General features: G+C 45.4%; 1 protein-coding gene across 2 annotated transcripts in view; it reads right to left on the reverse strand.

The window, feature by feature from the left end:
* SEPTIN8 (septin 8) overlaps window positions 1-17,472 on the reverse strand; it is a 76,073-nt gene extending 58,601 nt beyond the window's left edge. The window contains exon 1 of one of the 2 annotated variants that reach the window (XM_030571656.1): window positions 16,951-17,472. In XM_030571656.1, the coding sequence (XP_030427516.1) occupies window positions 16,951-16,980 (30 nt within the window). In that variant the 5' untranslated portion in view covers window positions 16,981-17,472. The remainder of the gene's footprint in view (window positions 1-16,950) is intronic. The other variant, XM_030571657.1, reaches the window with a different exon arrangement.
* Between the last annotated feature and the right edge of the window lie 1,910 nt (window positions 17,473-19,382).

Consider the following 19,382-nt stretch of genomic DNA (forward strand, 5'->3'; position numbering starts at 1 on the left):
CTCTCAAATGAAAAATGAATGGCACGGGGAAATTACTCATTCATGCTGCAGCTCTGCAGTAATTCAGGGCCCTCCAAAGGAATCATAATTATGACTAAGGTGGGGTGGGGGGGAGGAAGATTACGCAGAATAACTTGGCTAACCTTTTGACAGGTAAGTGGGCAGGGTGAGGCAGTCTCAGAGGCTTACTCATTCTGTAACACCTTACTTTTGTCTGTCTGTCCTTCCCACCACCCACAATGTGTGTCTTAACCACACAGCTCCCTGCTGGTTTGGATGTCAGACCTGTGCAAGAGCGAGAGATCATGTTGTCCTCTAATGGCTGCAGCTACACAGGATACAAACTCTAATATAACTACGACAATACTACCGCACATGGAAGGCATGATCCTGGGAGGCACTGAGAACCCACAACCAGATCAGACCGTCCATCACATAGAGGCCCTTCCTCTGACTATCTCCAAGACCTTTACAGAGACAGAGGTGTTACTGTTCTCACTTTACAGATTGGGAATCCGAGGCACAGGTCGGTTGAGTGATTTGTCTAATGTCGCACAAGGAGTTAGTGTCAGAAATAAAACACAGGTCTCTTGACGCCAGCCCCTGGCTCCAATCAGGAATGTTTCAAAGTCAATAATATGCCAGATGATTTTCCTTCAAGTTCCCACCCTTCTGATCTTATATCTTTTACTTTACTAAGTCCTCTCTTTTGTTATTAAATAGACCACCCACCAACTGACACTTTTCAGGGGCTGAGCAGCAGGTACCGCAGACTTTCATGGAGTAAAGTTTCTTTATCTGGGCCTGGCAGATTAGGAGGAGTAATGGCAAAGCCACTGTCTGACCTTTCAGGAGCACTTTTATGATCCTGGCAATGCTCAGACTAAAATTCACAACAGACCCAGGATTTTTTTTACAGATTAAATGTTATTTTCCCTGAACCCATGTGCTGAGCACTATTAAATAATATATTACTATTCTGTCAAGCAAGTTTGACATTATGTAAAAATGCTGGTTAAAGAATAATAGCATCAAAGAGGTAGTAAATTCATAGCTCGAGATAGGTTAATGATGGCTAAGAGATGCTGAGGCAGACAGCACAGCAAGTATCCATAGAGGGTTTAGGTAAACTATCCATTCTCTTATAGAGGCAGTTGATAATCCTAACACGGTTAGCTGTGGCCTCATGAGCAGAGTGCTCAGTATTAAAATTCACCATATGATGAGATATTGATGGTACAAAGCTAGACAGAAGAGAGGAGACTCCCTGACCTTTGTGATGCTAAAAAACTAACGTGTAAAAGCAATGCAGGTGATACTGAGGCTACGTCTTCACTACCCGCCATATTGGCGGGTAGCAATCGATTTCTCGGGGATCGATATATCACGTCTCATCTAGACACGACATATTGATCCCCGAATGAGCTCCTATCGATCCTGGAACTCCACCAACCCGAACGGCGGTAGCACAGTCGACATGGGGAGCCACGGACATCGATCCCGCGCCGTGAGGACGGTAGGTAATTCGATCTAAGATACTTCGACTTCAGCTACGTTATTCGCATAGCTGAAGTTGCGTATCTTAGATCGATTTCCCCCTGTAGTGTAGACCAGCCCTGTTTCTCAACTGGACCCCAATTCAGCTAAGCAGTTAAGCACCCATTTAAGAGTCACTGAAGTCAGTAGGACATAAGCATAACATATTGTTAAGTGTTTTGTTCACTCAGGGCCTAGTATTTCAAAGCAAAGGTAAAAGTTTAATGGATCAATAAGAGCATTTAAACGTGGGTTTGTATTCATTATTTGTATTATGATTGCAGTCTGCTGCATTTGAGCTTCTCTCTTCTGCCTCAGCACAGAGTTGGCTGGGTTATTATGTGGCTAGCAGAGAGGAAAGCATGTCTTTGTATCTGCTGTTCTCTGCTCTTTACGTTTTCAGGGTGCGCCTGTGCTGAAGGTTCAGTGACACTCTCCCATCAGGGGAGGTACTAGCGTTTTATAAATTGTGGTACCAGAGTTTTATAAATTGTGCTGTCTAGCCCTGAACAGATCTAGTTGACATGGTGGTAAAATACGTCAGCCAAGGCAAGGCACCGTCGGCTCATCATCAGGTTAATTCTGGGAGCCCTCCTTAACAGAGCTACTCACATAAGCAGTATCCCCGACCACAAACGTTTGAAAATCAGGAGTCAGGCCCTACAAATCAGGACATTGGCTAAAACAGTGAGGTTCTGAAAATAATAAATTTTGGTTTCCTTCCTTGGATTTGTCTTCTGACTTTTGAACCTGAAGGGGGTCAAAATTTCAAGCTTTTTTCTGCAACCATGAAGGTTAGAAACTTACTTTTCATTCAAATAAAAACAGAGATTCTCACCTAAATCATCTGGCTCCAGAAGCTGGCGATTTATGAACCACCACCAAATATCATGGGACATGATAAAAATCACCAGAGCTGGCACACTGCAGAAAGGCTCTACCAGGTTTCCTAACAGGGACTTTTTCTTTCTTTCTTCTTTTTTTGTTTTGGTCCAAACAGGCTAGAAACCGTGTTCTTAAACAGCTGGCCCACAACAATGAAAGAGCTGCTCAACACTAGGTATCCCTCTCAAGTGCACCTCATTTGACAGGATGTCATGCATTTCACTCCCAACTTGCCTATGGCACACACAAATTGAGTGCCCCCTTTCATTGTGAAAAATTATTGACATCAGAAATGAAGGATCATGACACAGAAGCCAAGGAGAGAGCCAGTTATACTAAAGGAAAGGATCTGGCTGAATTTTAAGATTCCTGGATTAATAGTTTATTGGTGCCGCTCCTTTTTGGCCTCTCTCATAAATGGCCTTGGCAAGGCGAGAGGTATGAAACCATCCACTCCTGGACATCCTCCACAGGACAGGGGAAGAGAGGATGTAAACCCTTCCCCCCTTCTGCTTACCCAGTTATGTCCCTCTGCCCTCACAAGGCCCCCAGACAGTGACAAGAGCCCTCCACAAGGTAAAGAAAAGAGAGACAAGGGAATCCTGCCATGGAGGCACTGATCCCACTCCCTTTCACAGAGAGGGGCTCAGAACCACACATGGAGACATTCAGCGAGGGCAGGGGGTGATCTGGCCCTATATTAACAGCTGGCTACTCTAGGCAGCTCTGTGAGACCTCTTCCTTACCAGTTCAGTGTTGCTGTTACCCTGGTGATATTACTATCCTGCATCTAAGTTCTCAGCATTGCACAGCATATTTGCATTTCCTTCTCCACTGAGTCCCACAAACACGCTCCAAAATAAGCACCGCAGATTTCACATTTGAGTTTTGACATTGCAGCCATGGCATTTCTTCGTACAAAGGAGACTATCTTGGCTACACTGGCGCTTTACAGAGCTGCAACTTTCTCGCTCAGGGGTGTGAAAAAACACCCCCTTGAGCGCAGCAAGTTACAGCCAGTGTAAACACTGCCCCAGCGCTGGGAGTGCGGCTCCCAGCACTTCAAGGAGCTGCCACGGGAGCACTGCTGCAGCAGCGCTGTACAGCTGCAAGTGTAGCCATACTCCCAAAGTTGCTTGATTCCCATCGCATAGAACTCATGACAACAAAGCCTGCAACAAAGTTCCGGGCCTGCACTGCACTCTCCAGAATTAAAAATCCACACACAGGAAAAACGATCCCTACCCAGCCCCACCCTTCCATTTTAACCCTTTTCTTAAGAAGTCAAGAATTTTCACAGAACACTCATGCTATTATCCAATGTTTCTCCCTGCTTCAAGATGCCAAGACTTGGCCCCAAATGTCATTAAAGAAACCAAACACAAAATAACAAAATCTGTGTTTAATTTTATTTAACATGGTGACTTAAAACTGCAGAGGCAAGAAAAGTTTGGATCCTCTTCTGTTCATAAAGTGACACTAGCAAAAGATGAAAACAAACTGCACTCACGCTGAAAGTTTGTAGGCTGATTTTCAGAGGTTCATAGCAAACCCAAAGCCCATAGAAGTCATTGGGAGCTATAGGTGTTCAACATCTTTGCAAATCAGTCCATTGTTGTTTGTTTTTCACACTGCCTTTCCTATACCATGGGTCCCTGATCCTGGACTACTCTAGCCAGGCACCTCCCAGGAAATAAAGTGCTCTGTTTTCTGTATGTTTAAATCCAGGCTCCTGGGTCTGATTTCTAGGGTCACCCAGCTATGTAAGTGTTGTTATCAGGCTCCTTTAACAAACAGACCTCCATTTAAGGACTAATTTTGCACTGCTTACGCAAACAAAACTCCCAAATTGCTCCCCTTTGCCTAAATGGTTCTGAGATTGCTCAGATTTTGGTTTGCTATTTAAATATCATTACAAGGCGGTGTGAGAAATCACATCACCAATCTAGAAGCCTGTATTTCTATATGCCTGCACATCAGAGCGCTTTCCTCAGCTCTTGCAAGCACTTCTACCTTTTCCCACTGCACTTACTCAGCCCTTCACCTCCAGGGCAGCTCTTCACAGAATTATGTGGATTGCTATTTGCTTTACACCAGCATCTTGCGGGGGCGAGGGGGAGGAGGATTTTTTTTTTTTTTATAAGCAACATTTATTGTGCCAGGTAAAACTTCAGCTAGGTAATACATTGCTGCCCATCTCAGCTTATATACTGTAGATCCATCTAAGAACAAATACTACCAGAAATACAGCAACAGTTCAGCTTTCTGCAGGTGAACTGACCAGCTCTGGCCTATATTCTCCTTTAAGCCTTTTAACTGATAAAAAAAAGTATGGAAATTTGCTTTCTAATCTCTTAGCCATTCAGTTTCAATGTCTGCAAGGTCTAATCACATTAAACAAATGAGGATTAGACATAAGTTTTGTCATTGCCACTGAACACCCAGAAGACTGTGCCACTGTGTAAGCTTCTAAAAAAATGCCATATCTGGGCTGCCAGTCAGTGATGCTAGAGAGACAAGGTGGTGAGAACAGAAGTTGGTCCAATAAAAGATATTACCTCACCCACTGTGTGGCTCTCTAATATCCTAGGCTACACGGCTACAACACTGCATACAATATCTACCATGACATATAAAGCTGCGCTCAGATGCCTCTCCCATCTTTTACTGAATCAACTATAAATAGCAAGAATACCCAGTTTCAGGAACACAACATTTAAACATGCTAAGAAAACTCCTCCACAATATTCAGTTTAAGATTTAAAGACGAAACCATGGAGAGCAACACAATCTATAGGATACAGTCAGCTCAAGCTTCAGGTACTGGGGCAAAAATGAGTTTTGCAAAACCTCATCTGAATAGATATGTTCTCATGAAGGCTTCTTTTATTTTCTAAATAGTTAGTTATCAAAAAGGCGGGGGCTTTGGTTTTTAGTTTAAACTTTCCCATACAATGGGCACAATCCTAGTTCTGCTAAATCAGTGGCAGAATTCTAATGGTCTTCAGTGGGGGCACAAGCAGGCCCAGAGGCCCAGAACACCAACTCAGGAAAGCAAGAACCATGGAACATATTGTCTCCCCTCAGAGGGCCTGACCCAAAGCTTACTGAAGTCAGTGGAAAGATGCCCATTGACACAAAAGACCTTGGCTCAGTCCCAAAGTACACCTGTAACTCCATTTATTAGAAACATCTATCTTGAAGAAAGAAGATACCTCATGATAGATATTTGTGGATAATATATATTTTTGGACTAACTTCTGTTGGTGAGAGAGACATGCTTTTGAGCTCTGTGTAAGCTTGAAAGTGTGTCTCTCTCACCAACAGAATTTGGTCCAATCAAATATATTACCTCACCCACCATCTCTCTCTAATAGTCTGCAACCAACACAGCTACATCACACTGCATACAATATCTATCATTTCATACAGAGCTGTGCTCAAATGCCTCTCCCACGTTAAAAGCAAAATTAAAAAAAAATCACTCTGTTTTCCTGTTTTATCTGGTATTTGGACCCATAAGCTATATATTCAGGCTCTGAATGAGCAAGCCAGGCATGCCACATAGAAAGTATTTTGCAAATACAAACTTTGCCTTTGAGAATGAAGAACATCAGTGGAAACAGAAGGAAACTATTGAACCAAAAATGAAAGACATTTCCTTGAAGGGATGAGAAAGTTCAGCACTTCAGCGGCATAAGAATTCCATTCCCCCACGAATAACCTCTTACTGAGGAGGCAAAAGTTAGAACAGATACTTCTTCCTCAGTTCCTTATTTAAAAAAATATCCAAGCCAAGCCAACTAGTAAATTACCCTCCGTTTTTGTCTTTTAGATAGTATATACACAGCTCCTTAGTTAATTAACCCTCACAACCCTATGCAAGGGGATAAGCATTATTTCTGCCCTACCCCTCAAGTTAGACACAGTAAGTGACTTTCCCAAGGTCACACAACAGGGCAGTGGCAGTGCTGGCTTGCAGTCTCCTGGTCTAACCACATTTCCCTCCCAACCATCCTCTCTTCTTACTTTGAGTAATGGGTCTGCAAGTGAATGAGACACACTGCCAAGTTCCACCTAGAGCAACATGAATGACTCTTGGAGAAACCGAAAGCAGAAGTTTGCCCCACAACCTCAAAGAGATATTAATGGGCAATTCTACACCACATAATGGTTTGGTAAAGGTTAATGGCATTTTTTAGGAAGTGTCATCGAAAGAGGAGACGATAACTCTGATTCATACTATGTAATTATCCAGCTGCTCTACTCTGTATGCTGGATATTTGCTACCAAGATTATTTGTTTTAGTTACTATTTAAAATAAACATGGTTAATTCCTGCATATGTTTCCAGAATTCCTTGCCTATTTATAATGAATTCCATCATTCAATACTTTTTTTTAGGCAAGGCAGAAAGGGATTTTGGTAGGGGATTACTCTTAAGAGAGTCAATGAATTCTGGTCATTGCTGGGTTTAGTTTCCAGTTCTCATGACATAACAATCCAACACACAGTATCTCCAAGAAATTTCCATTTCCAGCCAATGGAAAATTCTCTGTATGTGAGTGAGTTTCATTTTCTATGGATTTTTATAGAGAAAGACAATGAAAAGGTATGAAAAGGTAAATGATTTACAGTTTGTATGTGTTTCGAAATACCTCATTTTTCATATGTTATCCCAATAGAATTATGTAATGACAGCTTATCAAAGCTGCGAGACCAGACAATACAAAGTCAGACAATACTACACAAACGTAACACGTTAGGGTGGAATTAACAGAGATAAAATAGGAGAAGACATCCAGGAATGGGCAGAAGAAGAAAGGAGATGGCTGTGGTGGCAGAATGAGGAGAGAAAAAGCAAAGGGGTTATATGGAATGGAAGTCTGGAACTGTTTTAGCCACATCAACGTTTTGTACCCAAACATATCTAGAAATTGGGCCCAAATTTCTCTGAATTCATATAATTGTTCTCTATGGTGATAAGCTATTACTTCCTTGGTTGCTAACTCAGGCAGTCCAAATACCACTACTGTATGCTGTGTTCTGGTGCTTAATGGCAAATATCAGGAAGACGACAAGTAACCTAACCTTTAAGGCAAGGCTGTACATATGCACCATAACCACTTGGCTCCAAGAGCTACATAAAATCATCAGGCTAATAAGCTGACTACTATATATCCTATTAACTGAGACCTTTAGAAAGCTGAAAAATACCATTAATCTGAAGAGTCAATACAATTCAAAAAGCATTTAACTGCAAAACTGAAACAGAAGAGAAATTCAACATAGTCCTTTCAGCTGTGATACTGCGGAATAAACCCTTGTGCTACAATGCCTACAGAAGATGAAGAAAGCAGAAGTAGTTCTCTCAGGGCCCATTCTGGCAGTCCTTATTCAAGCAAAACTCCCACTAAACCCATACTTTATGCCAGGGTGGGCAAACTATGGTCCAGGGACCGCAGCCAGCCCTCCAGAAGTTTTAATCTGGCCCTCAAGCTCCCGCCGAAGAGCTGGATCCAGGGCTTGCCCGTCTCCATGTGGCTCCCGGAAGTAGCAGCATGTCCCCATTCCAGCTCCTATGCACAGGGGCAGTCGGGGGCTCCACACGCTGCCCCCGCCCCGAGCACCACCCTCAGAGCTCCCATTGGCAGGGAACCACAGCCAATGGAAGCTGCAAGGGTGGCACCTGTGGACAGGACATAGCGCAGAGCTGCGGGGCTGAGCCTCCATGTAGGAGCCCGAGGGGGGGGACGGACATGCCACTGCTTATGGGAGCTGCTCGAGGTAAGCGCCCCCCAGAGCCTGCACCCTGGGCCCCCTCCCACGCCCCAACCCCCTGCCCCAGCCCTTATCCCTCTCCCACCCTCTGAACCCCTCGGTCCCAGCCCTGAGCACCCTCCGGCACCCCAACCCCCTCATCCCCAGCCCCATCCCAGAGCCCGCACCCCTAGCTGGAGCCCTTACCCTCCTGCACCCCAACCCCCAATTTCACGAGCATTCATGGCCAGCCATATAATTTCCATACCCAGATGTGGCCCTCGGGCCAAAAAGTTTGCCCACCCTGCTGTATGCTAATTGAAGTGAGCTGGGAGAAAGGGTGGGATTAGAGTCCAACAATTTTCCACCCTCATTCACCAGGGCCTTTGGTTGGAATACACATCATTTAACAACCTTCTAAAAGGGCCTTTTTCTAGGGACTGATTTGATCTCTCTCTTTTATTGCTATTGAACGGTTCGGCTTGAGTACAAACTTCCAAGGCAGCATATGAGTTCCTTGCACACCCTAGGGCAAATCAAATTTAGTTGTGGGGAAAATGTCACACTGAATTCAGTTTCAAGTTTCCTGGGTCACATAATGCAGTGGTAATGGAGCAGAGGCTTATTGCGATATGTTATTTAGTAATTGTTCCATCAGGACTCAGGACAGGATGGGAACAGGCCCATACACGGAGGAGCACCTTCCGTACAAACTCTCTCATCTTTCCCTGCGTCTCCAACCGCTCCCAAGTAAGTTAGTGCAGAGTGGATGGGTGGGAGAGAGCAGGGGTGTTATGTTTCTGGTTCTAAGGCACGACAGTTCATGGGAACTTCTGCTGTAGCTGTTTGACATATCTGAAATTTCATCCATGTGAGAGACACACTTTTTGGCTACAATAAGGAATTTCAACTTCTAAACAAAGTCACCCATCCAAGTACTGACAAAACTGCCCGTCCCCGGATCCTATTTAGCCTGGGAGTTTAAGAGAGTTCATAGCACAACAGGGAATATATTTGGCAGAAACCTGACATATCCCATTGTTGGGACAGGCCTGTACCCAGATTTTTTTCAGAAAATGTTTCCCTATAACCTCTTTTCAAATAACATTTGCCACCCCTTCCCCTTCACCCTTTGCTCCACCCCAAAAATGTCTGTCATGTTTCAGAGCCTACATAGCTATTTATGCCAGCTAGCAAGCTTGTGAAAGGGAGACTTCAAGGCCTAGATCAAAGACTTGAGCGATTCTGTTCTTCTGAACCTTCTCCTCAAGTTCTTCAGCTCTCAAGCTGTTCTACAAGTTAGCATGGGGCGCTCCTGCTATCCAACATCCCATTGTTTCAGGGTCCCTTTGCCTCAGACTTTATTGGTTTTATTTAAGATGGGCCCAGCTCAAGTTCTGCAAGTACGTATGCATTTTATCAGTCAAAAATCAATACAAATGTCTTTGACCAATGTCCAAATTAAAAGCCCCCAAATCTCACCACCAGCCTCCCAAATCAACATTTTCTCACTCCCCCTCGCACACTTGATGAAGTTGGAAGTGATATGGTGCAGATATCCTGGCCCTGAACGAAAGGGGCACTATTCTCCCTGTTTCATGAGACTCAATTCCTTCAATTTACTGCACAATCAGAAGGAATCAATCTGGTTTTTCACATACTGTGCCCCATTTCCTCCTCTCCCACTCCAAACAAAGAGGCACACAGGAAAGGGATAGGGAGATCATCAGGAAGAAATATTGCAAGAGCACAAGAACAGGCATGATGGAGAAAGTTCCACAGACACCAATGACTGATCCTGAGAGGTGGGAGGCAGCCACAGTTCCCACTGGGGTACATCAAACCTTGAGATGAAGGAAACAGGAACAGCAGGTACACTGGGAAGAAAAGGCCGAGGGCAAATTTTCCTGATTGTAGCTGGAAATAACATTGGCATAATCTTCCCAAAGATAGTGTAGTTCCCAAAATGTACCACTCCCCACATGCTGGAGATTCGCTGACATCTCACAGCCACAAATCAAAAGAGAGGCCCTGTCATCTCACTGCATCCCAGGAAGAGAGAGTTGTTCTTCAGGTTGCATGAGTTATTGCTTCTCTAGAGGGCACGCTGGGGTCAGGTGGTTCTAGGATTCTCTAGTTTGTGTGTTCTTACTCCCACTGCCTCAGAGCTCACAGTGATCACACATATTTAAAAAGAAACTCTGAACTCCCACTTGGAGTAACGTATCTATATTACAGGAGGAAGAGACGCATTGGATTTGCACTGCCAGAAACAGCAATGCCTTTGGAAGAGCTGATACTTTTCCAGTAGACACTTATTCCGCACATAGAATTAAAACACTCTTCTCTGTAGCCCGACAGATTGTGGGTCAGAGAAAGATAAAGTAGGTCATTTGGGGATAGATTGTGGCTCAGAAATGCAGCCAGCAGTGCCAACCTCACTGGGTGGAGAACAGTGAGGGAGATCATTTCCCATCCACCCTCCTCAGGCAAGTACACACCCCAGCTAGAAGATCTAGCCACTGCATGGAAGGGAATACGATGCACACTCCGATTCAGAATAGCAGATCTGCAGCTGCACTTGCCTCCTGATCTGTTACCAATTTTAAAACTCACTTCTTTTTGAAGTTCCTGTTTGAATAATCTCACTCTTCTAAACTGAGCACAAGGTCAAAGGTAAACACTCAGGCTGGACAATAAGAACAGACTATTCAGTTTCTCTCTAGGGCTCCCAAATTCTAGCAAAATGCTGCAGTGGGCTGGGTTATAAAATCTGCAGGAGAATGTTTGTATCCAAATAAAAATTATTTTCACTGGAATTGTTTAAGTCATGGGAATATTTCTGAAATGTTATTTTCAAAAATATCCAGTCTAAGTTTGGGGCCTGCATTGCCCCAACAGTGGCCTTTTCATTGGCAATTGTTCAGTCCCAAACCGGATACATGTGGCTTTCTCTCTTCTATGCTCAGCCTGTTCCTCATGCCCAAATCATTCTGTGAGGCCACACAAGACTGTGTTTGACAGCAGAATCCTTTTCATGGAGAGGAACTGTGATATCTCAAACACCAGACTGTGAAGCGACTACATGCAATAGGCAGGAGGATACCAGCTGTTAAGGAGAAAACTCCTGTTTAAACAAAACCAGCAGTGAAGGCAATGTAGAAAGTCCCACAAGACTCATCCAATACTGGTGAAACCTTAGAGATATTTTAAAAGGTTTCTCCTGGTGGTTCCTCATGGTCATTAGCTACACAAATGAACAGGTGACAACAATACAACAGCACTCATAGTTCTTCCAACAAGCAACAATCGTTGGACTCTCTTAAATGTCTGCCAAAATCAAACAAGCACATGAGGTTATCAGCAAAAATTCCACCATCCCTTCTGCATATACAACCAGGGCCGCCCAGAGGATTCAGGGGGCCTGGAGTCTTCGGCGGCGGGGGTCTCCCACCACCGAATTGCCACCGAAGACCCGGCACTTCGGCAGTGGGTCCTGGGGTGGAAAGACCCCCCGCTGTGGGTCTTCAGTGCACTTCAGCGGCGGTTCCAGGAGCAGAAGGACCCCTCGCCACCGACTTGCCGCCGAAGACTCAGAGCAGAAGAAGCTTCGGGGGCCCGGGCCCCGCAAGAGTTTTCCAGGGCCCCCGGAGCCAGTGAAGGACCCTGCTCCAAGGGCCTCGAAAAACTCTTGTGGGGGCCCCTACAGGGCCCAAGGCAAATTGCCCTACTTGCTCCCCCTCCGGGCGGCCCTGTATACAACTCAGGTATATCTATGCGCAAATCACCAGTTATTATTCCAACTGGTCTCCAGCATACATAAATCCCCTATCTGTGCAGTCACAGTATTTGCACATATAGATTAGGGATGACATTTGCAAAATCCAGGGTCTAGGGGACTGACAAGACAACAGCTGCCCGAATAGTCACTGTTAAGGCTGAATATTAGGCCTGACACATTGGCTCTAACTCATACTAATGCGCCATTCTGAGGGCACATGACTGCCTGAGTTAAGCTCAAAGTGACTTACTGCATTTGCACCTATCAATTAATGTATTAGTGGGTTAATCGGACTCTTAATTATGTTACTTGTTGAAATGAAATTAGCCAGACTCTTTGGACTATTTTTAATTGTGGGTCTCCAAATTTTGTCCCATTTTAAGCTCCATTTACTCTACCTCTTTTCTTCAGTGCCTGCTCTCCCACTTCTTCCCCTCCCACGTGTTTTAACTCTCTCCAGACCTATTGCATTTCCCTGCCACTGTTATCCTTCTTCTGCTTTGCTTCTCACATTTCCTGCACATGGTGATTGGCTGTTGCACAGCAGATATACAAACATCCTTTTACTACTGTACGCTGGCACAGCACTGGCGATGAATCACATGCGTCACCTCTTAAGCACAGGATGGCTTGGGGGATTGATAATGAAATTAATATTTTTCATGTATAGGATGTTGGTTCAAGTGCATCCCAGCTCAGTAACATCTGATGGATATTTGGTAATTTATATGAAATGAACTGCTGGTTTCAGTCCAATTCTCAGGGGAGAGATATCTGCATCACAAACCAGCCGGGTGGTTTTTATTTGTTAACCATGTCAATAGACACACCAGGGTAGTAATGGGCATAGAGACTGAACCATCCTCTCCTATGTATGACTTCCAAGTCAGAGCTGGAGCACATTGATGGAAAGCTAGTGCTGCCAATGCCTGTGCTGTAACTGTTGTGTGGATCAACAGAGGACTACAGTCTCCAGGACTGTGAAGCCAACATCTCTTACAAGCACTATATTTACAAGAACAAAAGCACTCTTGAGCACTGATGGTGTGATTCTGCAGCCTAGAATGAAGGCAGTCTTAAATGCAGCTTTCTGTGGGTGAATTTTCTTTTCACTTGTTTTTGTTGATTATTTCTAATAGTACCACTTCACAGGAACTTCGTTGTGTTGGAGGGGGCTGTTAAGACATGGTGGAGAACTATATTGGAGAAGTAAGCAATTGGGGAGTTTTTAAATACAGATTCTTAATTTGAAGAGTCATAACACAATAAGGTGTCAGTGTCAACTAACTGATGGCACCATTACACTATACAATCCCTAAGTCAACCCCAATATAACGCGACCCGATATAACACAAATTTGGATATAACACGGTAAAGCAGTGCTCTGGGGGGCAGGACTGCGCGCTCCAGCAGATCAAAGCAAGTTCGATGTAACGTGGTTTCACCTAACGCGGTAAGATGTTTTGGCTCCTGAGGACAGCGTTATATCGGGTTAGAGGTGTATAAATTAGAAACCACATGAGATTTTTCGTTCTGACCTCCCTGTTTCTTTCAAGTATAAAATGCTCTCTCCTGCTACTTGGGCAATACTGAGACCACCTGATGTAGCATCCCTGGCCTTTAGATAGGGCCAGATTTTCAAAAGAGCTCAGTTACCATTCAGGCACCTAAAGGAAATGAACTAATTTTCAATGGCAGCTGCTGGGCACTGATCTCTTCTGAAAATCCAGCCACTTCATATAGGTGCCTAAATGGGAGCTGAGCTCTTTTGAAAGTCTGGCTCTACCTAAAGGTCAGTTATTTATTATTATTGAAAGGCTCAGCCCACAAGGTGCAGGTACGGACCCTGTTTTCTCACAGTGAGCGCTGCATCTGTTGTTCCAGCTTAATCCTATCTGCAATTATTATTGATTCGTTTTAAACCAGGTCAGTGTTAATGTCACACACACAGAGCAAACTAACGTTCTAGAAATTCTTACATAAATATCAAACAGGAAAAAATTACATCCCCATTCCACGTAAATGATTCTGTTTCCATTCTCCACTTCCACCCCATCCCTCCAAAAAAAATAAAATAAAAATAAAAAAATCTTGAAACATCTAATTTTAAAAAACAAAGCTGTACTTGCATTATGTGAACTTTAAACAATTTACAGTTTTTCAATTACATTGAAAGGGAATTTCTCTCCCTGTGGCCCAAGTATCACTTTTAAAAATTCACTCTCCAGCTGAGAAATTTCATGCTAGGTTGCCGAGCAATGAAGCAGAGCTGGAGACTCTTGGTAGAAAGAATTATACATACAAAACAGTAGAAGGAATTTATCTGCGTTAGCACAACTGACATGTCTATAATTCAAGTGACCGTTGCTTACAGCTCCATTTATTTAGCAACATCAAAATGCAAAACAGTGCGTTTAGGGGACTATGCTATGTAATGTGGTGAAGACATTTTCCATTTTCAAAAGGTAGAAAGATACATCATCAGCCTGTTTATTTAGGGTACCCTTCCAACACAATTTTAAGTCTTTGACAAAAAACAGCTTTAAACCAACAGATTTCTGTCAGATCAACTTCTGGAAGCAATTATCCAGCATGTATTGCCGCCCTTCTATTCCTCACCTAAGTCACGTTTCAGATTTATTATACAATATTCTTTGTACATTGACTCAAGAACAAAGATAAAATATAAGTACTCTTTAAAAAAGCACCTTCAAGCACAAAGCTAATTTTTCTTTGTGCCAATTACTCTTTATGGTAACATATGGGGGGCGAGGGATAGCTCAGTGGTTTGAGCATTGGCCTGCTAAACCTAGGGTTGTGCGTTCAATCCTTGAGGGAGCCATTTGGGGATTGGCCCTGCTTTGAGCAGGGGGTTGGACTACATGATCTCTTGAGGTCCCTTCCAACCCTAATAATCTATGATAGTATTAGCTATGGAGAGTAAGCCTTTAGCAGTGTTTTAAGACATCTACATACAACTGGTATCCAAACAATTCTTCTTATTGTAAACAACGCCTTAACTCACTTTATTTATTTTTCTCATCCCTATATAAATGCATACCTATGAACACATGAATATTCAACTTCCTCTGCAAGCATATTTGGCATCACAATGATATTCACAAACTATAAACATCTTTATGAAACATTTAAGCATCAAACCACACATTGAAACTATACAATAAGCTGGATGGAAATTTTCTTCTGAAATGTATAGTGTAGCCTTAAATCCATTGCAGAGTGACCATTTGTTTGCTGGAAGCATATTTCTGCATCTATGAAATGAAGCTTCAATACCAACATCTGCCATTTGGCTCTGAGCCTACACCCACACTTTATATTGTGATTTTATGTATGTGACATCCCACCTGTTCCCTACAGGTCTATAATCTGTTATTTCAAAACAAGCGTATCAAAACATTTCAGTGGTATTTGTAGAAATGTTGCAATGTTCCTCTAAAATTTCCAACCTAACATTAAGACACACACTAAATCATAGCTGATATTGTTTATAAAAGTGCAGGTCAAACTGTAAATTAATTTGATCATTCAGAAGCACCCACAAGATTGGTTATAGAAATATCCTTTGCTTCTTTCTTGTTTAGATGCCAACGTTTACACAATTAAGGATTTGCAAGGGCCAAACACATCTGCCAACTAAACAAACGTTTGCTATATTCTAGATAAGAAAATGGCATGCACAGGAGTTCAACAATCAGCTTTTTTCTTTTATTCTGAAGAAAACAATTATTTGTTGCAGAAAACACTGAGTAGGATTTATAGCTGTACAAAACAGCAACATCTCATGGGGCTGGAGAAACAGAGATTTAACTTTTTTTTTATTGGGATAAATGAAAAGTAACACAGAGAAAGAACGAATCAGCACTACAATATACAACCCAAGTTAAAGGCCAGATTTTGTCTTCCTTAGGTCGATTTAAATGGAACTGCCCAAGAAGCAGTGTGGTGCTTAATGTGAATTACAGAATATAGTATTTACAAATATTATGCCCCAGGACAAGTTCAAACAGGGCATGATTCTGCCACCCTTAATCATGCCAAACTGTACTTTACACCATGAGCAGAATAACAAAGGTTATTTAGCTGTCTCCAGCCCCCTGAGATTGTATCAGAGTGACTCACCCCCAGAGCCTGAGAGTGCTCAGGGTCAGCTGGCAGGATTGGGCCCAGAATGATCTGACTGCCTTTCTAGCCTGCTGGTGTCTGGCTCTTCATTACTGGAAGGAGACTCTCCACTTACATTCAGCAGGACTGTCCCTTTGTTGTATCAGAACTTGCGAAATGGAACAGAAGAACCTTTCGGGTTTGTAGAGTTAAACATTGCAACACGTCTGCAAATACCCAGCTCTGCACAGACCCAGGTTCACCTCCCCGCCCCGGATCATCTCTTTCAGCTCAGCACTCCCCACTCCCAGCGAAAGCCCAACGGGAGATCAGTTCCCGATCCCCGCGTACTAGCAACGCCAGGCGCCCCGCTGTCACCGCCCCTCTCCCCTTGTCCCTCCTGCAGCCGGAGTCCCCGAGCATCCTACTGCAGCAGAGCCCAGCCCAGCCCGGGGAGGGCGCGGGTCCGGGCTTCACACCCAACTGGGGCTCAACCCTCCAGCCCGCAGGGCCTGGGCTCGCTGGCAGAACCGCTGCTGGGCACAGGAGAGAGGGACCGTCCCTGCGCGCTGGGCTGGGCTGGGCTGTTCGCCCCGCGGCTGCCGGAGAGCAGGGACCCTCGCTGCAGCAGAGGCTGAGCCCTGCTCCGGGCTGCGCCCCCCTCCTCCGCCCTCGGAGCCAGAGGCGGGCAGCGGCTGCCGGTGCGGCCCCAGGGGGGAAGCTGCCTCCAGCGCGTCTTCCCCAAACTTCCCGTGCGCCTTGCCACAAAGCGGCGAGTGACACATCAGCTCCCGCCCCGCCTGCAGCCCGGGCTTGGGGGCGACCTGCCCGGAGCCCCAGCGCCCAGCGCGGCTTCGCACTCACACAGAAGCGCTCCAGGTCCGTGGCAGCCATGGCCGGAGCGGGCGGTCCTGGTGCTGGTCTCTGGCCGGGAAACTGCCTTGCCGGAGCCCCGCTCTGCTCCCCGGATCGATGCGGCTGAATGAATCCAATATGGCCACTTCCTGGAAACTCCCCTTTGCAGGCTGGAGAGGCCAAGGGGAGCCGCCCTCAGCCCCCCCAGCCTGGGGGGGAGCCAGCGAGGGAGGGGGGCTCAGGGCCACCGCAAAGACACAATCCCCCGCGCCCCTTCAGCCCGAGCTCCTCTGCAAAAGGGGTCGGGGGGCACCCGGGCTGTGGTGGCCGCGGCTGTGCTGGGATGCTGGGAGTTGTAGTCCCGCGTCTTTGCGGACCCTGTGCCCGGGACGGGTTAACTTTTGTACTGGGCGCAGCCAGTGGCATCAGTACACGGGCTTGGAGGGCCCAGAGCCACCTTCCCCTGGGGAGCCGCCGAGAACCCCAGCGAGCCTGAGTAGAACGGGGAGTCCTGCCCGCCTCCCTCCTTGCTGGAAAGTGCGGGGCTGCAGCAGAGGGTTGGCTCCGCCCGGGCATGCCAGGAGAGAACGTGCTCCTGCCACAGGCCGCTGGAGGCGCGAAGGAGGTCCTGGCCATTTAGCTGTAACAGTGAAGCAAGCAGGTGAGTAACCAGGCCTGCCAGGAGGCGAAGGAGTCCAGTCACATCACAGAGAGGGCAAGTGCTCTAGAGTAAGGCTTTCTGCTGGGTTCTCCCATTGCATCTTGTCTTGCCAGCTTGTAAGTTGTTTGGAGCATGGAGAGTGGTGACTTGCGCAGGCTAAAACTTAACAAATAATGCATTGTAATTATATTATTAGCAGAACTGGTACTATAACACCGACAGACCCCAGTTGTCAGCCACGGGATCAAACCGGGGACCTCCGGAGCTTAATGCATGGCCAAGGGGCTCTTAGCAAAGGCTATAGAGCAAACTCATTTAACGCCCTCTCTCTCGAAGGGGTCTCAGTGCCACGAGATGGGACAGAACACCACACCCAGGAGGTGTGTGGGTTACATACTTCCCGTATCTCAGGAAGCACATCCTGAATATCAGAGTCTGCCCAGTTAAAATCCTGGACAAGCCTCCACTTGTAACGCCAACAGACCACGGTTGTCCGGATCATACCTGGGACCTCTGCTAGTGCATGAGCCTCTACCAGATGAGCTAAAAGCCCACTAGCTGTTAGCTAACTCTGTAGAGCAAACTCATTAATCTCTCTCTTTAAGTGGTCTTGGTGCCACTAGATGGGACAGAACACCACACCCAGGAGGTGTGTGGGTTACAGTAGCATGACCTGTATTGAGATTGCCCAGCACATCCCATTATAAGACCCTGTTTTCAGTTGCTTATAACTTTGTCAAACTTTAACCATTGAGGTTGAAATTTTTTGTTCCTCATTTACTTCCCACCTTCCACTTTCTGCCACAAAGGAGGCAGGGATCGGACAGTTCTCCCCCTCCCCATTTGTAGCAGATGCCTAATTTTTTTAAACATTCTATTTCATGTATTTTGTTACCTGTTTCTGTGGCATGCCTAGCATGCTTTTTGGTGTTTGAGAATAAATAATGATATACCCACAAAAACACGCTGGTTTCAGCAGTGTCTTTTAAAAGAAGCTAAAACAATAATAACTTTCCTAGTGCCTTCCATTAGAGGATCTAAAACGCTTTAGAACATTATTGAATTAAACCTCACAAACCTCTCCAACTCCCGCAGGTAAGTATGTAAGTATCACCACTAGTGAAACTTTCGAAGAGCTGAGCACTCAACCAATGAACAAATTAAACAAATTAAAACTGAGACCATTGTTAGTTCCATCGCTGTCTATCTCACAGTAAGCTTGTACTCCACCGGTCTATTTGTTGTATGCACCTGTTACCTCTCATCTTATATTTGGATTGTACACTCTTTGTGTTATGTGTATTTTACATGTGTTATCTTATCCCTGACTGGCAGGGCCGGCACTTCCATTTAGGCGACCTAGGCAATCATCTAGGGTGGCCAGGATTATTGGAGGGTGGCATTTTGCCAGGGGGGGCGGCAGGCAGCTCCGACTGACCTGCCGCAGGCGTGCCTGCGAAGGGTCCGCTGGTCCCGTGGCTCTGGTGCACCTGCTGCTGGCGTTCCTATGGACGGTCCGCTGGTCCTGCGGCTCCGGTGGACCTCCCGCAGGGACACCTGCGGCAGCTCCACCGGAGCCGCGGGACCAGCGAACCCTCCGCAGGGGCAGCGAAATGGCCATGCGCCTAGGCGCCAAAAACACTGGCGCTGGTCCTGCTGACTGGAGCCTCATAAATAATAATAATGAAGTAGTGTTACATTATACAGTAATGAGCTGGTTTGCTGTGGTACAGTAGGTGTATAAAATCATGAGTTAATCCATATGATCTTTTATTCTTCC

The sequence above is a fragment of the Gopherus evgoodei genome, chromosome 8 (genome assembly GCF_007399415.2).
Source record: "Gopherus evgoodei ecotype Sinaloan lineage chromosome 8, rGopEvg1_v1.p, whole genome shotgun sequence".
NCBI classification, from domain to species: domain Eukaryota; kingdom Metazoa; phylum Chordata; order Testudines; family Testudinidae; genus Gopherus; species Gopherus evgoodei.